Source organism: Botrytis fragariae (assembly GCF_013461495.1).
Source record: "Botrytis fragariae strain BVB16 chromosome Unknown tig00000000, whole genome shotgun sequence".
In the NCBI taxonomy this organism is placed as follows: domain Eukaryota; kingdom Fungi; phylum Ascomycota; class Leotiomycetes; order Helotiales; family Sclerotiniaceae; genus Botrytis; species Botrytis fragariae.
In genome coordinates this window covers 2291247-2305234 of record NW_023500986.1, presented here as the reverse complement: position 1 = coordinate 2305234, position 13988 = coordinate 2291247, and the positions used below count along the sequence as shown (strand labels likewise).

The 13988-nt window shown below is 42.5% G+C and overlaps 1 protein-coding gene across 1 annotated transcript; it reads right to left on the bottom strand.

The window, feature by feature from the left end:
- Window positions 1-6726: 6726 nt before the first annotated feature.
- Window positions 6727-7299, bottom strand: Bfra_006930 (uncharacterized protein; the record flags this gene model as incomplete). Its single annotated transcript, XM_037337301.1, has 1 exon — window positions 6727-7299. One exon carries the CDS (start codon window positions 7297-7299, stop codon window positions 6727-6729), a length of 573 nt encoding a protein of 190 aa, XP_037198667.1.
- Between the last annotated feature and the right edge of the window lie 6689 nt (window positions 7300-13988).

Genomic DNA, 13988 nt, shown 5'->3' with positions numbered 1-13988 from the left:
ATGTGTATAGTACAGCAAGTTACTCCATATGCAAATATCTGATTTAGAATGTAACCAGTCGAATAAATGAAGGCTCTGAGAGAAGGATTGTATTTACCAATACTTGAATTGGGTAGTACCAATTTCTCAACATGTGGCGCAAGCAGACCGTTTCGGATCAATCTGCGTTGCGATATGTAACCATCAAGCAAAGCCCGTCCACTTGGAAATCACCGCAATATCCATTGTCGGGACCGAATACAGCGACTGAGGCATTGTTCTAATTTGTTGGTGTTCAGCTCCTTCATGTACTCAATTTTTAGTATCAAATGTAGAAGTATCCAACTGCGCCGTCGTCATAAGCGACCAATCATTTCGCATCCGATGGCCCGCCTCGCGAGATATGAGATGAACTTCGGGACCGACAAGATGTCGATATGCAACAAATCTTTCGAAAGAAAACGTCCATTGGCTGACATTGGTGCTATGCCCATTGCTTTACGAAGCAAATATGGTTCTAGATGCTTCGTTTGACTCGGGCAACCAAATGGTAATATATGGAGCTTGCCCCCATCATGGAAGTCAAAGTGGAATGCTTGTCGCCAGTGCTGACAGCATTCTAGACGCAGTCTTTGATAGTTTATCCTACATTTTCCTCACAATCAGAAGATATGTGAGCTTTCTGGCTCTGGTTTCTTTCTCGTTGTTTCTCATTCCGTCAAATCGATACAAACTTCCATATTGTTGCACAAATGCTGGAAAGGGGTCTTAACGATATTCGCCCACCTTTGAGATTGAATATCATGTTGCCAAATACTCATAACACAATACCAACACGATAATACACAGGATACATTCTTGTAAGCTTAGCAATGCGGCAGTAAGAAGTTTGCTACGCCGTGATTCTTTGTGCTACTGATGTTAAAACTCGGACTCCGGAGGCTTCAGACACATGCATGCATTGTGTGATATAAAATCTTGCAAAGCATGTATATCATCAAGACATTGTATTCTCTGAACTTCAGTCAATTCCTTCATATCTCATTAATAAATCTGGTTTTGGCACTCTTCGTTCCCTTATGTCTTGCTTTCAATCTCTTCTCTCACAATAATTCTATGCCACCAACTACCGCAAGTAGCAACCGTTGGTGCATGGACTCATAGACTAATGCGAAATTTGAATACAGCATTGTTCCTTCAGTTTTCATTCATACACCATTTAAATCTTCAATGTCGAGAGTTGAGGAGCTCCCACTGTTGTAGCGCGCCTTTACTCTTTCCAACCTTCATTAAAGAAAGTTTTATCTCTAAAGTCTACAGGGTGAAGGGGCTCATTCTATCTCCGCCATGATCGCCCTCATTTTTATAAATTCCGAATTCTCCGTGTACAAAAGTAGTATATATGCTCCCCTCACGTGGTTCGGACATACCGGTAAGCAAAATACTCCGACTCGGTTTATTTGGGCGGGTCAGCTATACGTACAAAGCCGTTTATTGTTTAGCATGCGGCAGGTCTAGAAAGAACTTTTCATCCAGAGGTGGACGCATACACGACTCCTTATCTCACATTCCTCATACTTGACATCACTTAATTCCTACATCCAATCCACCTTTGTTCTAAAAGAGTTATGGCCACCACCATCATTCATTCCCCAAGCACATTCAAGCACGGCATTCTTGATGTAAAAAGCAAATCACAATATTCTATACTTATCGTTTAGACTCCTATGTAGTATGTATCCTGCCTGTCTTCGGCCTTATCCGCCTCCCCTTTTCTATTGGCATTTCTCAAAACCAATTCATCCTTTCAAAAAGTAAAAGAAAAACATACAACAGTGGGGATTCGCTGGTGGTCACCCACCCAACTACTAATCCACCGATCTGAAGCTTGTGTATGGCAGAGCGGACGGGATGCCCAATTCTCTTCAGTCTATGGTCGTATGTGGTAGGTATGTGCAAACTCAAGTATATATACCAACAGATGAGTATATCTGGCAATTATTACAGGAAGTACTAAGCAATCCGTTTGTTCTTCCTCATCATCATGATGGGCTCAAGACTCAAAGCTAACAATGCCCACGGACCTTTTATCACTTGATTTCAACTTTGTACTCATGTCTTTCTCCAACCTTTCGCACCATCACGCAGCATATTCAAAGTTTTAAGCAATTCCCCTCCCCCCTAGATCTTTTTATGCGAGGTTTATCTTATTAGTTTCCCCCTTGCCCTTTCGTTTCCTCCTCTGCTCTGTAGATGCTCTTTCCGAGATCTTTTAATGCAGATTACCGCGATCCTCTGGCAGCCTTTCCAATTGCATCATCAACTTCTGCATTTCATTTTTGATGTCTGCGACAATCTCACCTTGCATGTGGATAGTCCTGATGCAATCTAACACGCCTAGTCTCGTGAACAGAGATCCGACTAGCTCACAGAGAACTTCACCGCGCATTCTGTGTATCCCGTTGCCAACATGCCCCGATGTACAGTTGGAAAGTTTAGCAAGAACTTGCGCCGTTCTTTTGTTGGCAACTCTTTCAAGTCGTTCGAGTGCTTCTTCGGATACGGATTTCCCACCCTTTAAATTTGGGTTCTCGAAGTTTCGCACAATATATCGAGGCCAAAACACATAAACTTCCAGAAATTGATCTCGACTTATTGTTCTCGCCTGCTATGTCAAACTGTTCATTGGCTTCAGAGCTAACACAACCTCACCTATGTTTTTCTAAATCGTGATTCCATTGGCATTTAATGCAGCTTTATCGGCACATAGTTTAGACTCATTTTTCGCTAATATCTTCAGTCTACGAAGGCTAGCATCAAGGGTTCTCTTCTTTCCGTGTGCGATAGTGCTGTTCCATCGTTTTCTTGATTCCCCGGTCATTGTTTTCCAGGATTTGCAGCTTCTCCGCAACGCTTAGTCCCATCATCTGAAACCACGTCAAAAATTCGCCGTGAAGGGAGTCATCATTTAAGCGACATAATACAGCCAGGTGATGCATCGCCAGTAAATTCTCCTTTCTTCCTTCTTCCTTCCATTCTACTTTAATTCATCTCAATGGCCTAATCCCAGCCAGAATTCTCGCATCTCTACCATCTTCATAATTAGGAGAGATGCAATCGTGAGGCTGAGCTTATCCAGGCCTGGTATTGAATCGAAATTCACGTGAAAGTTGCAGAAACGCAGCCAACCTGACGAAGTGTATTATGAATGGCCCACCAGCCTGCAACGCCCAAAGGGACATGGAATAGTTGTATCTGCCAAAGCGACAGTAAAAGTGATACCGCCATCTCTATTGGATGAGACTTGAAGATTTTGATCAATATTGCAACGTGAAAGCTGGCCAACATCTCTTGAGCGGACTTCTTGGAAAACTCATGGGCTTTTGGTCATTTTTAGCGAGTCTTATCACGTTTCTGCCCATAGTCAATCTTGTTTTCTGCTTTCATAGGTGTCTTTTGATGCCACTAAGTGCGCTGGGGCATGTCTGCTCGCTCCCATTGAACTGGAATAATATCGGTGAGAGCTAGAATATCAGTGGTATTATTAGCACCCACAACCCAATAACTTTATCATGGGATATATGCTTGAGACATTGAAGATTGATGCCTCACAATAAAAAACATGATCTTGGTTGCATTCCCCCGCGTTTCTGGGGCTAGATCTCCCCACTTCGTCGACAAGAACGGAACACTTCTGCTGAAGCTTGATTCCGAGAGCGAGATGATAAGTGTAATTCGTTTTGCGGAAGTCAACGAGCTTATCTTTCATTGATCAACATCCTTCATAGTCCATCAACGATAGTGGCCTTTGTCGCGAAATTTGGAGGATATCTGATTGCTGTTGACGGGAAGTTGTAAGAGCTTCATGGTACTTGCATATTAGTTGAATTGAGGTCCTGCATCTGCAATTTTAGGTCGATTAATTCTTGTCATAAGTACGTCATGGATGCAATAGAGATGATTGTCGCATGGTCTATTAAACCTACGCACGTCGACCATACCTTAGATATCAAGACAAGCAAACTACCCAGCCGTCCGTCAAGGGCTAAAAAATCTCGCAAAATTGAATGTTCATATATTGCTAAAAACCGCATGTACTTGCTGGCATTCGCCCCAGGATCCTTACTGAACTCGACACCATCTCACGATACAATAAAGTTGCATGCTAACCATCATCTACCATTGATAATCCATCAGCAACCCAAGTTCCAATGTCCCGTGGGAGAAACATCTATCATCTACTCCTCCAGAACCTTCGCGCGACCTATCTCTCCGCATCCAAACACTTCACCCAGTCACTGGTTCGTTCAAACACCAGTATTCTTATAATAAATACACATTCCATCCCTTGACGTATACAACACTATAAACACTCCCTTCTCCGTCTCCGCTCTCCACTCTCCACTCTCCGCTCTCCGCTCTTCACTCTTCACCCTCCAAACATTCCGATCCCAACACCCCATCCTACTAGCCACAACTTTAAAGCTTTAATCAAACCATATCCATACTATCCACTCGGAACAGACAGGAACAAACAGAGTAGTTGATTGAAATGGCTTAGATACGAATCTGAAAAAAGAGGAGAAGAAAGGGAATAAAATATCAAAGGGGGTAGACATGGGGAAGACAACACAAAGTATTTTACCTCGAGTTCATATCCACATCCAAGATCCTACAAAGCTCCAAACTCGTATACAAAACTCACTTCATCTCCTCCTTCCATTCTTCTTCATATATCCCTCCCTCCACCCCTATTATCACCAATCCGCTCCATTCACTTCATCTCCTCCCACCTCCCACCTCCTCCCTCCAGTACCCACTCACCCACCCAGCCCCCTTCCCATCCCTTTGAGCTCCCACCCCCTGCAGTTCCTCCACCCTCTCCCCCTTCCACCTCTAGAAAATCGAAAAAACGACCCCAACATATCCACCCCTCAAAGAACAAGAACAAGAATAACAAAAAGCACAATCCACATAGCGTCCCCATCTCCATTTCCATCTTCATCTCCCTCCTCATCCCTCCCTCCTCATCCCAAACCCATCCTCCTCAACCCAAAACCCACCCTACAAGACATTCACCGCCCTGCAAATCCCTTTCTTGAAACCCTCAAATCCTCAAAGACATCCATCCATCCATCCACCAAAAAAAATCCAAAAAACACACCCCCCCTCCACCCACCCAACCCCTTCAATCTCTTACCCACCCATCCAAGACATTCCCAAACCCTCATCTATCTCATCCACCCCATCTCGCATGACCAAAAACGAACACACCAATCGACTCACAGTATCAAACCCAAATCCAACAAATGAACCCCTTTCCTCCCTTCCCCTCCCTTCTCCCCATACAACTCCCGAGACCCAAAACATCAGACGAACCATCCGAAATCACCCACGTGCACGCAAACCCACTCCACCCATTTCTCGCTTCGCATCATCTGCCCCTTCCAAGTGTCGTTGTAATCTAAGTGAAATTTACAATGATTCTCCGGTTCATCTATCTGATTCACCGTCTATTTATCTATCTATCTGTCTATCTGTCTATCTGTCTGTCTGTCTGTCTGTCTGTCTATCTGATTGATTGATTGATTGACTGATTGACATCTGTCAAATGCACATACATACATATATACATACATACATACATACATACATACATACATACATACATACATACATACATACATACATACATACATACATACATACATAAATGTATATCTAGATTCATATACATATCTAGATTCACCTCCAAAACACAAGTTCACGATCAATTCACAGACAAATTTCACATACACATACATATCTAGATTCACAATCAAACTCAATTACCCATCCAAATTCACATTCACAACACAACACATCACATCACATCACAACACATCACATCCAAAACACAACCTCAAATTCACATCTCAAAATTCACAAAAAAACACACCTCAAAAAATTTCAATAAAAAACATTAAGATCATTCATTAATCTCATCATAAACTTAAAAAAGTCAAGTCCTTAAGTAGGTAATTTCTCTCTCTCTCTGTGTGTGGTCTTATTTCCACATATATCCGTAACTTTGTAAACCTGCCTTTTCCTTACTTCCCAAGAAGTAGATAGGCAGACAAAAATGAAAAAGGTTGAAAAGAAAAGAAAAAAGATGAAAAAGGAAAATCAGAAAGGAAAAACAAAGAACAAAAGCCATTTAAATGAACAGGCGCTCTCATAATTTGAGGAAAATTACGTAGAATACATTAAGTACAATTATCTTGATCTTGATCTTTTAGTTTGTTCGAGAAAGAGGTTTCTTTGTGTTCCGCTCCCTCACCTCGAAAAATAGGTAGGGTAGGTTAGGTTGCTTGAACATTTCCTTTTTTTCTTTCCAGTTCCAACCTACAAAAAGAAATTGCTCCACCACGAATTCTAACGAGAAGGGTATCGAGGTACATGTACGAACGACGCCAGTTGCCCTAAATCCTGCCTTGATAACACCTTGCTTTGCCGTTCATAAAGTTGATTTGGGGGAAACAATTGTCGATGAGCCGGTTCGAAAGAGAAAATCTTGATGTTATTATATAACTGAATAGAGTTCGAGGAGACGATATCGTTTACATCATTGCGTGATGATGAAACGCTGAAGGTGGAAAGGAATTTTATATGCAAGATGAATGTATGAGGATCCTCCGTATGTTCATGTGATTTTGGGAGAGTTAGGTCCAGACAGAAAGAAAAAAGACAGCAAAGTCACAAGAAGATTTATGACCAGCTCTCCTTCTCCTTCAAACCACCGATGCGATCCATATCGATGGATTGAAATCTGGTTCCTCCAGTTTCCTTTTCGTAAGCGGGTAGTTGATCCTGTTCCTTCAAAGGCTCAAGGCCAACACCAGTTTCTCCGACACGAACAACAACGACACGACCGCTTTTCTTGTGTCCAGTAGATTCATCATGCTCATCGGGGAAAGTGATGCGAATTTCAGGAACGTCTTCGGGTGAGAGTGGTGCACGGTCGGAGTCCATCATGGATGATTTTTCGTCATAGACATGAATGGTGGAGCCGCGGCCACCATAGGGAGTAGCCGTAATAGTCAATCGGCGGTGGTTTGATCTTGGTTGCTCGTTATGTAAAGGCAACTGCTGACGAGCAACGGCTCTGTTACGTCGAAGCTTGCGCACAATGTATAAAGCACCCGTTAAACAAAGTCCGATGAATACCAAGATCATCAAGGCAATCAGAAGATCAACCATCGAGTTTGACATGGTGGTAGTTGAAGAGTCGTCACGGACGTTGAGAATAGATCTAGTTTTGAGCATTGATATCGAATCCATGATTATGTAAATGAATGAATGGTATGGTAAATATTATTGCGTCGAGTTGTCGTTTAATGGGTCGTAATTGGGTATCGATGTCATGCACAGAATAGCAAAAATCGGAGAGGGTATTGACGTTGATTATGGCTATGGCTATATCGCATGATGATGTTAGTCCTTGCTATTAGATTGAATAGGCCAAGAGAGATCGGAGCTCTTCATCTTCATTGAATCTCCAACGTCAAATCCTCATGTGTGTAGATACTCGACTTTGCGACAGGATAGTATGTATGTAGCACACCTCGATCCTCCTCCATTCACCACCTCATACAACCTCATACAACAACACTTATAACCACCACCAAAAGAAGATGAACCACTTACACAAAGAGTAAGAAGTTCCAAACAAGACAAGAGCAACAATCCACTGCTACCAAGGTAATGAATGATTGGAGTAATATTCGCTGAATCTCCTAAGATTTTAATTTATTGATCTCTTCCCGAACTGAAATTGGGCTGGACCTTTCGAAAGAATGGACGGTTAAAATCAACTAAAAAGAGTGAAGTTGATTAAAACCTATGGAGGAGTGAGGATATGGAGGTGGTAGTTGTTCAAAAAGAGTGTGGATATCCCGAAGGAAGGAGCGTTTATTTGTTGTTGTTGTCTTGTCTCTTGGTGTGAAAGGCTTTTGGGAGAATTGTCGACACTTTCTTCAAGTTGTGTTATGAAGAGAGATGGAAGGAAGGTTGAGGTGGAGGATAAAGAAGGTGAGGTAAGGTGAGGTGAGGTGAAGGAATTAAAAAAGAAGAGGAAAGGAGGGAAGGGGAAAGATGAAGAAGAGAAATTGTGCAAGCGTAAATACAACAAGTGTAATAAGTGTAATAAGTCTAACAAGTAGGTAAATAATAAGTGTAAATGTAAAATGTGTAAGCCTCGTTTTTTCTTTCCTTAGCACTCGGTAAGTATCTATTATCTATCAACCCAGTAACCACCACCAAACCCCGACATGAACATGAACATAAATGACAAGCTTAGAACCAATCATTACCAATACTACGGAGTAATTCACTCTTTTGAACCTTCTTTTCTTAGTAACAATCCGTCTCGTCCCATGTCATCCAAAGTCAATTCAAGTCAAGTCAAGTCAAATTCCACCCTGTTCCATTCATTAAAAAAATCACCACAGATTACCTCCTAGGGAGTTAGACCTATACCTGCCGGCCGAGAAACTTGCTTGATTTGACTGCTTGACTGCGTGAGTGCGTGAATGCGTGAATGCTTGAATGAATGAATGCTTGCATGCTTGCTTGCTTGCGTGCTTAAAGTTACTTTGGATAAAAACGGGAAAATCGAACCGTGCAATTTGTACATACGGGAGTAGGCTTGACTTGATTTGGATTGCAGACTGCAGACTGCAGTTCGTACCTGCTTTGAAGAGATCCACACTCATCCACCCATCCACCCATTCACCCATTCACCCATCCACCCATTCACCCACAGCAGTGGATCCACCTGTTCCTAGTCTAGAACTCATCTGAACAATTCATTTAAACAAAAACGGTCGTGAATCGTGCGTGATTGGTGCATGGAGCGCGGGTGGAGTCATGGGCATCATGAGGGAAAAGGGACCAAAAGGGACGAAAGTCACATTTAATCTGCTATCCAGCCAATCAAATTCGCAGGCGGTTCTCGTCAAGGGGGTGCATGTGTGCTTCAATTTACCACATCGTACCTACAGAATGCTCCACCGAACAACATCCCTCGACTTGCATGGGACCGGACAACAAGGACCAATTTTAAAATGAGATATTTCCCACTTTGTTCGTGTCGGGGAATCTGGGAAGGACGTGGGAGATTTGGGGATTCCTTTTTCACTGCCTTCTTCACTGCCTTGTTTCTTGATTCATCCATTCACCCATCCATCTCATCTCGACATGTCCAAGAAAGAACGAGGGAGAAGAAAAGAAAGAAAGTCAAACTTGCGGAGTGTGTGTCGGTGTCGGTGTAGGAGTAAATGCTAAATACCTAGTGATACGAAGTCTCCAGAGGAAATCTTGTACATCGTAATAATGATTCTATTCATAGACGCAACTAGTGAAGACTATTTACAATTTGTGTCTCCTTACCTGGTAGGTACCTCCAAAAGCGTACCCAGCGAGAAGATCACCAAGACACCAATGATTTTTATGCACATGGTATTTTTATACCCATCTCTCGGTCTGTCTAAATATCTACCGAGATATTCCTGTCTTTCAATCATGCTCCCTTGTGCTTCTATCGAATCTCAATCTCAATCTCAATCTCGAACCGCCCAAAGAAAAGTGCTAGGCAAGCAAATCATCCCTATCTATTGGAGAAACCCCCTTCTTTTCATCCAGATTCCAAATCCGGCATGGAAGCGGCTTCGAAGCGTTTATCGTTTGCTGCGGGTGGAAATGTGTGATGTGGTGGAGATACGTGATAGGAGAAGAATGATTGTCGCTGTGGGATAATTGTGCGGTAATCATGCAGGAAAACAATGTGCATAAATCCAATTCCCGCACGGTACGGAGCGGAGGGAGCAGGATGTCAATGGAATCTGGATGGATGCAACTCCTGTGGTTTCCATGCGATTCAAACATACTGCCTCTTGATTAATTGCATTTGTAACGTACAGTACATTGAAGTTTGTACATCTTTTCATCATCACGGTTCTATTCTCATCGCATCAAATGATAATATCATCACCACTATGGCATACGTCAAGTTCAATATAACCATTCAAGGTTCCCGAAGTCAGTGATGTTTTCCCGTTCCCATCAAAAAGTGGAGATGGAGAGTTCATCCATCAACTCTCTAGACTCTGCACTCCAGAACTCGGGACTTTGAATTCTGGACTCGCCAAAATACAACCCTCACTCCTTCATTCACTTCGGACGAAATATGCTTAATAAATTCCTAAATTCCTAAATTCCTAAATTCGAAATTCCAAAATGTTAAAAATCCAAAATCCCTCCTCCGTCAAAGAAAAAACAATGCATGTTTCAAAATGCGCAGATGAGGATCTTCATCATCTTTAATTGGTAGCTTGGAACTTACAAAATGATTTCGGAATGAACTGTAAGGTAAGCTTCACTGCCTTGCTGCAACCCCCAAGGCGCGACTTGACTTTTTCTTCTTCTGCGTTTTCTGGGGTTTGTGCCGTAGCAATCAACCAATTACGGGGGAGGGCACGGATAATATCGTCGGAGTGCAGCAGTCATAGATCACATGAAATCTTCTACTCGTTTCTCCATCGTAGCGGTCAGACTTCGAGGCTGAACGCATGGAGATATCTTTTGATCGTGCGCCGGTAGTTAGTAGACACCTATCGACTTAAAGAAAATAAACCGTGAGGGAAACATTCCTCGCAAAATTCAAAGTGTATGCCCATTGAATATATTTGTATCCGTACTGATGTTGAAGAGGCAAAACGCAAAAACCTTTGATGATCCAAGCTCTCCAAGATGTTTGACTTTCTAGTACTTATCCCTCATCGATCATATCCAATGTAGTTGTAGAAAATTTCCTTTAACCTTCCCGTTTTGACATTGAAAAAAAGTTCGAAAGCTAAGGAGGGCTCAAGGGGACCGACCGAAGATTCCCTTAACATAGCATCGAGCCGCTTGAAAGCATCGTTTCCGAATTCCGACGGGGGATCGTTTCTGGGAAACGATACTTCGAAAAGGGTAATGTCAAAAGTCTTCGGTTATGCTATGTATTATACTTCCATTAATGCCGAATTCTTTGTATGCTGAAAAGCTCTCCATCCCTGTAAAGGTCGTACTTGTGAAATTAACAATCCAAAGTTGTTGCTTTTGATAATCCACCTAAAAAGGGATCAAGATACTCCAGTCGGAGATGGGGGTGAGGGGGTGAGGGGGTGAATGAGGAGCAGATATCTTGGTAATCCCAAGTCATATTTTCCCTTCTTGCTGTATTTAATCACATCTGTTCGAAAAACTCCTTCCAGGGTCTTCTGCATCCTGCGCTTTGATGCACTCAGAAGTAGCTGCTCGTCAAACGGGTTTGAACGTTTCCTGTTCCGTCTAGGTGACATTGGTTGTTCAGTCAATATTGGATGCCCGGATAATATTAGCTATTCAGTTGATATTGGCTGTCCATTCAAGTATCCGTGAGATACTTAACTGTAAAATTCTCAAAGATCTGAGTATACAAAGGAGTCAGGGTTTTTGTGCTGACCAGTGCTACTCTCTGTATTTTTCTCTGCGCAATTTTGCCGCCTTTGGCTATATATCAATATATTTCCGTAATGTCCTTGTCGAAGTTCGAACGCAATTACTCCATGCGCCTTTTCAGATATTTGCATCCTCAATTCTCATGCAATTTGGAAACATTCCTTGGTTGCTTCTACAAAGTTTGTAAGCTTCAGATCCAAAAGCATCTTGCCCCTCGTAATTTTATCGGGTTTTATAAACCGCTAGTAATAACGTTAATACTTACACTACTTGATTCAACAAAGATGGTGATATTAGACCCTTAGACTTTATGGTTTGAAAAGCTTTTAGTGCTGTATTGCGTATTCATACAATCCGTACATTTCTAATATCATCGACTGAACCTCGAACTTCGTAAGAAACGCCATCTGAAAAGCATAAGGTTTGTCTTTCAGAGCAAAAGCCAATTCATTCCCAGCTATTATTCAACCTTCAATAATTGTTCTCCCAAGTCTCTATTTGCCGCGATCTTAAGAAAGGGGTTGGATCAAGATCCTTCCCAACTGATGCTTCTCGTTGAGGCGCTCCTTTGGGAGATTTCTTTCAAATGTGCTTTCCGTTCAGGCAATATTTCCCACGAGTATGCTTCCTCTCGAGCTTGCTGGTTGTTATATGGCGTCACGGCTATAAGTGAAGCGGCAAAATCGCATAAATAGTATTAAAAATTGGAGCCAATGGAAGGATACACAGCTATTTGAGTTGGTGATGTCCAGAAGATTGTGGGGTTCCGCAAGTATGGTTACATCTTTCAGGTCTCATAAAGCCTGGTTGTTGAAGTGTGTCTTTCCTTCGGTGTGACTCAATATGCAATCATGCAAGTCATTGATGGATAACCTGGATATTACCTCGTCACGTGTTCCTACGAGGCTCTCGATATCCCGACGTGCAAGTGGTGTAACCACACTAGGCCTCCGCTCGTTGGATAGCGAGAAAGGAAAGTACCATGGGAGCCCAATTCGTTGGCCTCACCTTTTCAGTAAACAGCGGTGAGCAACAGGAAAGTAGGAAAACAGGAAAATTCGGGACAAATTTTCTATTGTGCAGGTCCTAAGTGGCGCATACTTGTCACTTTTCAGATCCAAATACTCCCCAGAGACCTTCTAGCGTGTGCTTATATATCCATACATGGTCTGATCACCAGTGCATCCATGTCACAAAGTTTCTTTCCTTGCTTGGTTTTCCTCACACAGACCAGACCCAAAGCCAGAAAACGGTGATGCAGATGAAATAGATCCGATCTCCTACGGCTTCGGTATCTATCGTAAAAAGATAGCGGGATGACCAGTCGAATGGAACAGATTTGTTGGATGGGGATACATAGATCTGCAGAGGTATGAATGCGCCTTTGCTGTTTCGACGTGGCTGATGATTTTCCTCAAGATGAAAGAAAAGGCTTTGGAATATGCAAGAAGGCGATCTACCCGCAGAAGGGTCTATGTATTGATGAGAAGCTCATTGGTTGGTTGAAGCTTGCCCGACACAACGACATGAAAGGCTTCAAGCCTTGACAGAAACTATTCTGGATTTTTACGTTGTCCATGAGCGCCACGAGCGAGTAGCTTCATCGTTGGCCTTGATTGTCATGCGAAGGAATCAAGTGCCACGGTACATTTATCAATACACTGGTGTCTGTGTTATGTACTCATGCTACTTCCCGTTGATAGACCTCGAGCAACATTAGCGTGTTAGGGTTGGATGGCGGCAATGAAATGAATCCGCTGATCTTCTAGGAATAGATCTCGTAGTAGATATTTGATATCGTCGTAAGTCTTCGTAAAATCTCTGGGTCATGGTATTGTGACAAGTGAGTACGAGAATGATTACTTCTCACTGACGGAGTGAATCAGGAGAACAATAGACTAGGGATGGATCTTTGTATAGCATAGTGATGACACCCGATTTTCATGCGAAGGGATGGCGTCCAATGTGTTCCCCAGGATGAAACATCAGCGTAATGTAGTCTCCTCGGCGAATCATCACTGAGTGATGTAGAATGTTAAGAATGCAGATGCAAAGCATATTAATGAAATTGTTCACACTCCTCATATTTGACTTGACGAGGCTTGCTGAAGCAGTGTAGATTCCATCTGACTGGAAGGTGATGACGAATGGCGAGGCCGTCTGAATAGCTTATGGGTAATGGCGTGGTGCTGCATTTCGTAGATTGGATTGAATTCCTACCGCATTTGGCCAGATTGAGGCGGTCGGCGTACATACTAGGTAATTTAGCTGACATTTCCCACTTGCATTCCTTGGGGCCCCAATAAATAAGCCCCGGAAATTGACAAACATGGAGGAGATTCTTGTTCAGGAATGAGGAAACAAGATAAGAATATTCTTTGTATATGTTTGATTGATTACATTCCAACAAGAACACTTCTTAAACTGTTGGGATGAGGATGAAGAATACAGCAATGAAGGGGGTTTTAATTCCTGATCCAAGATCTACC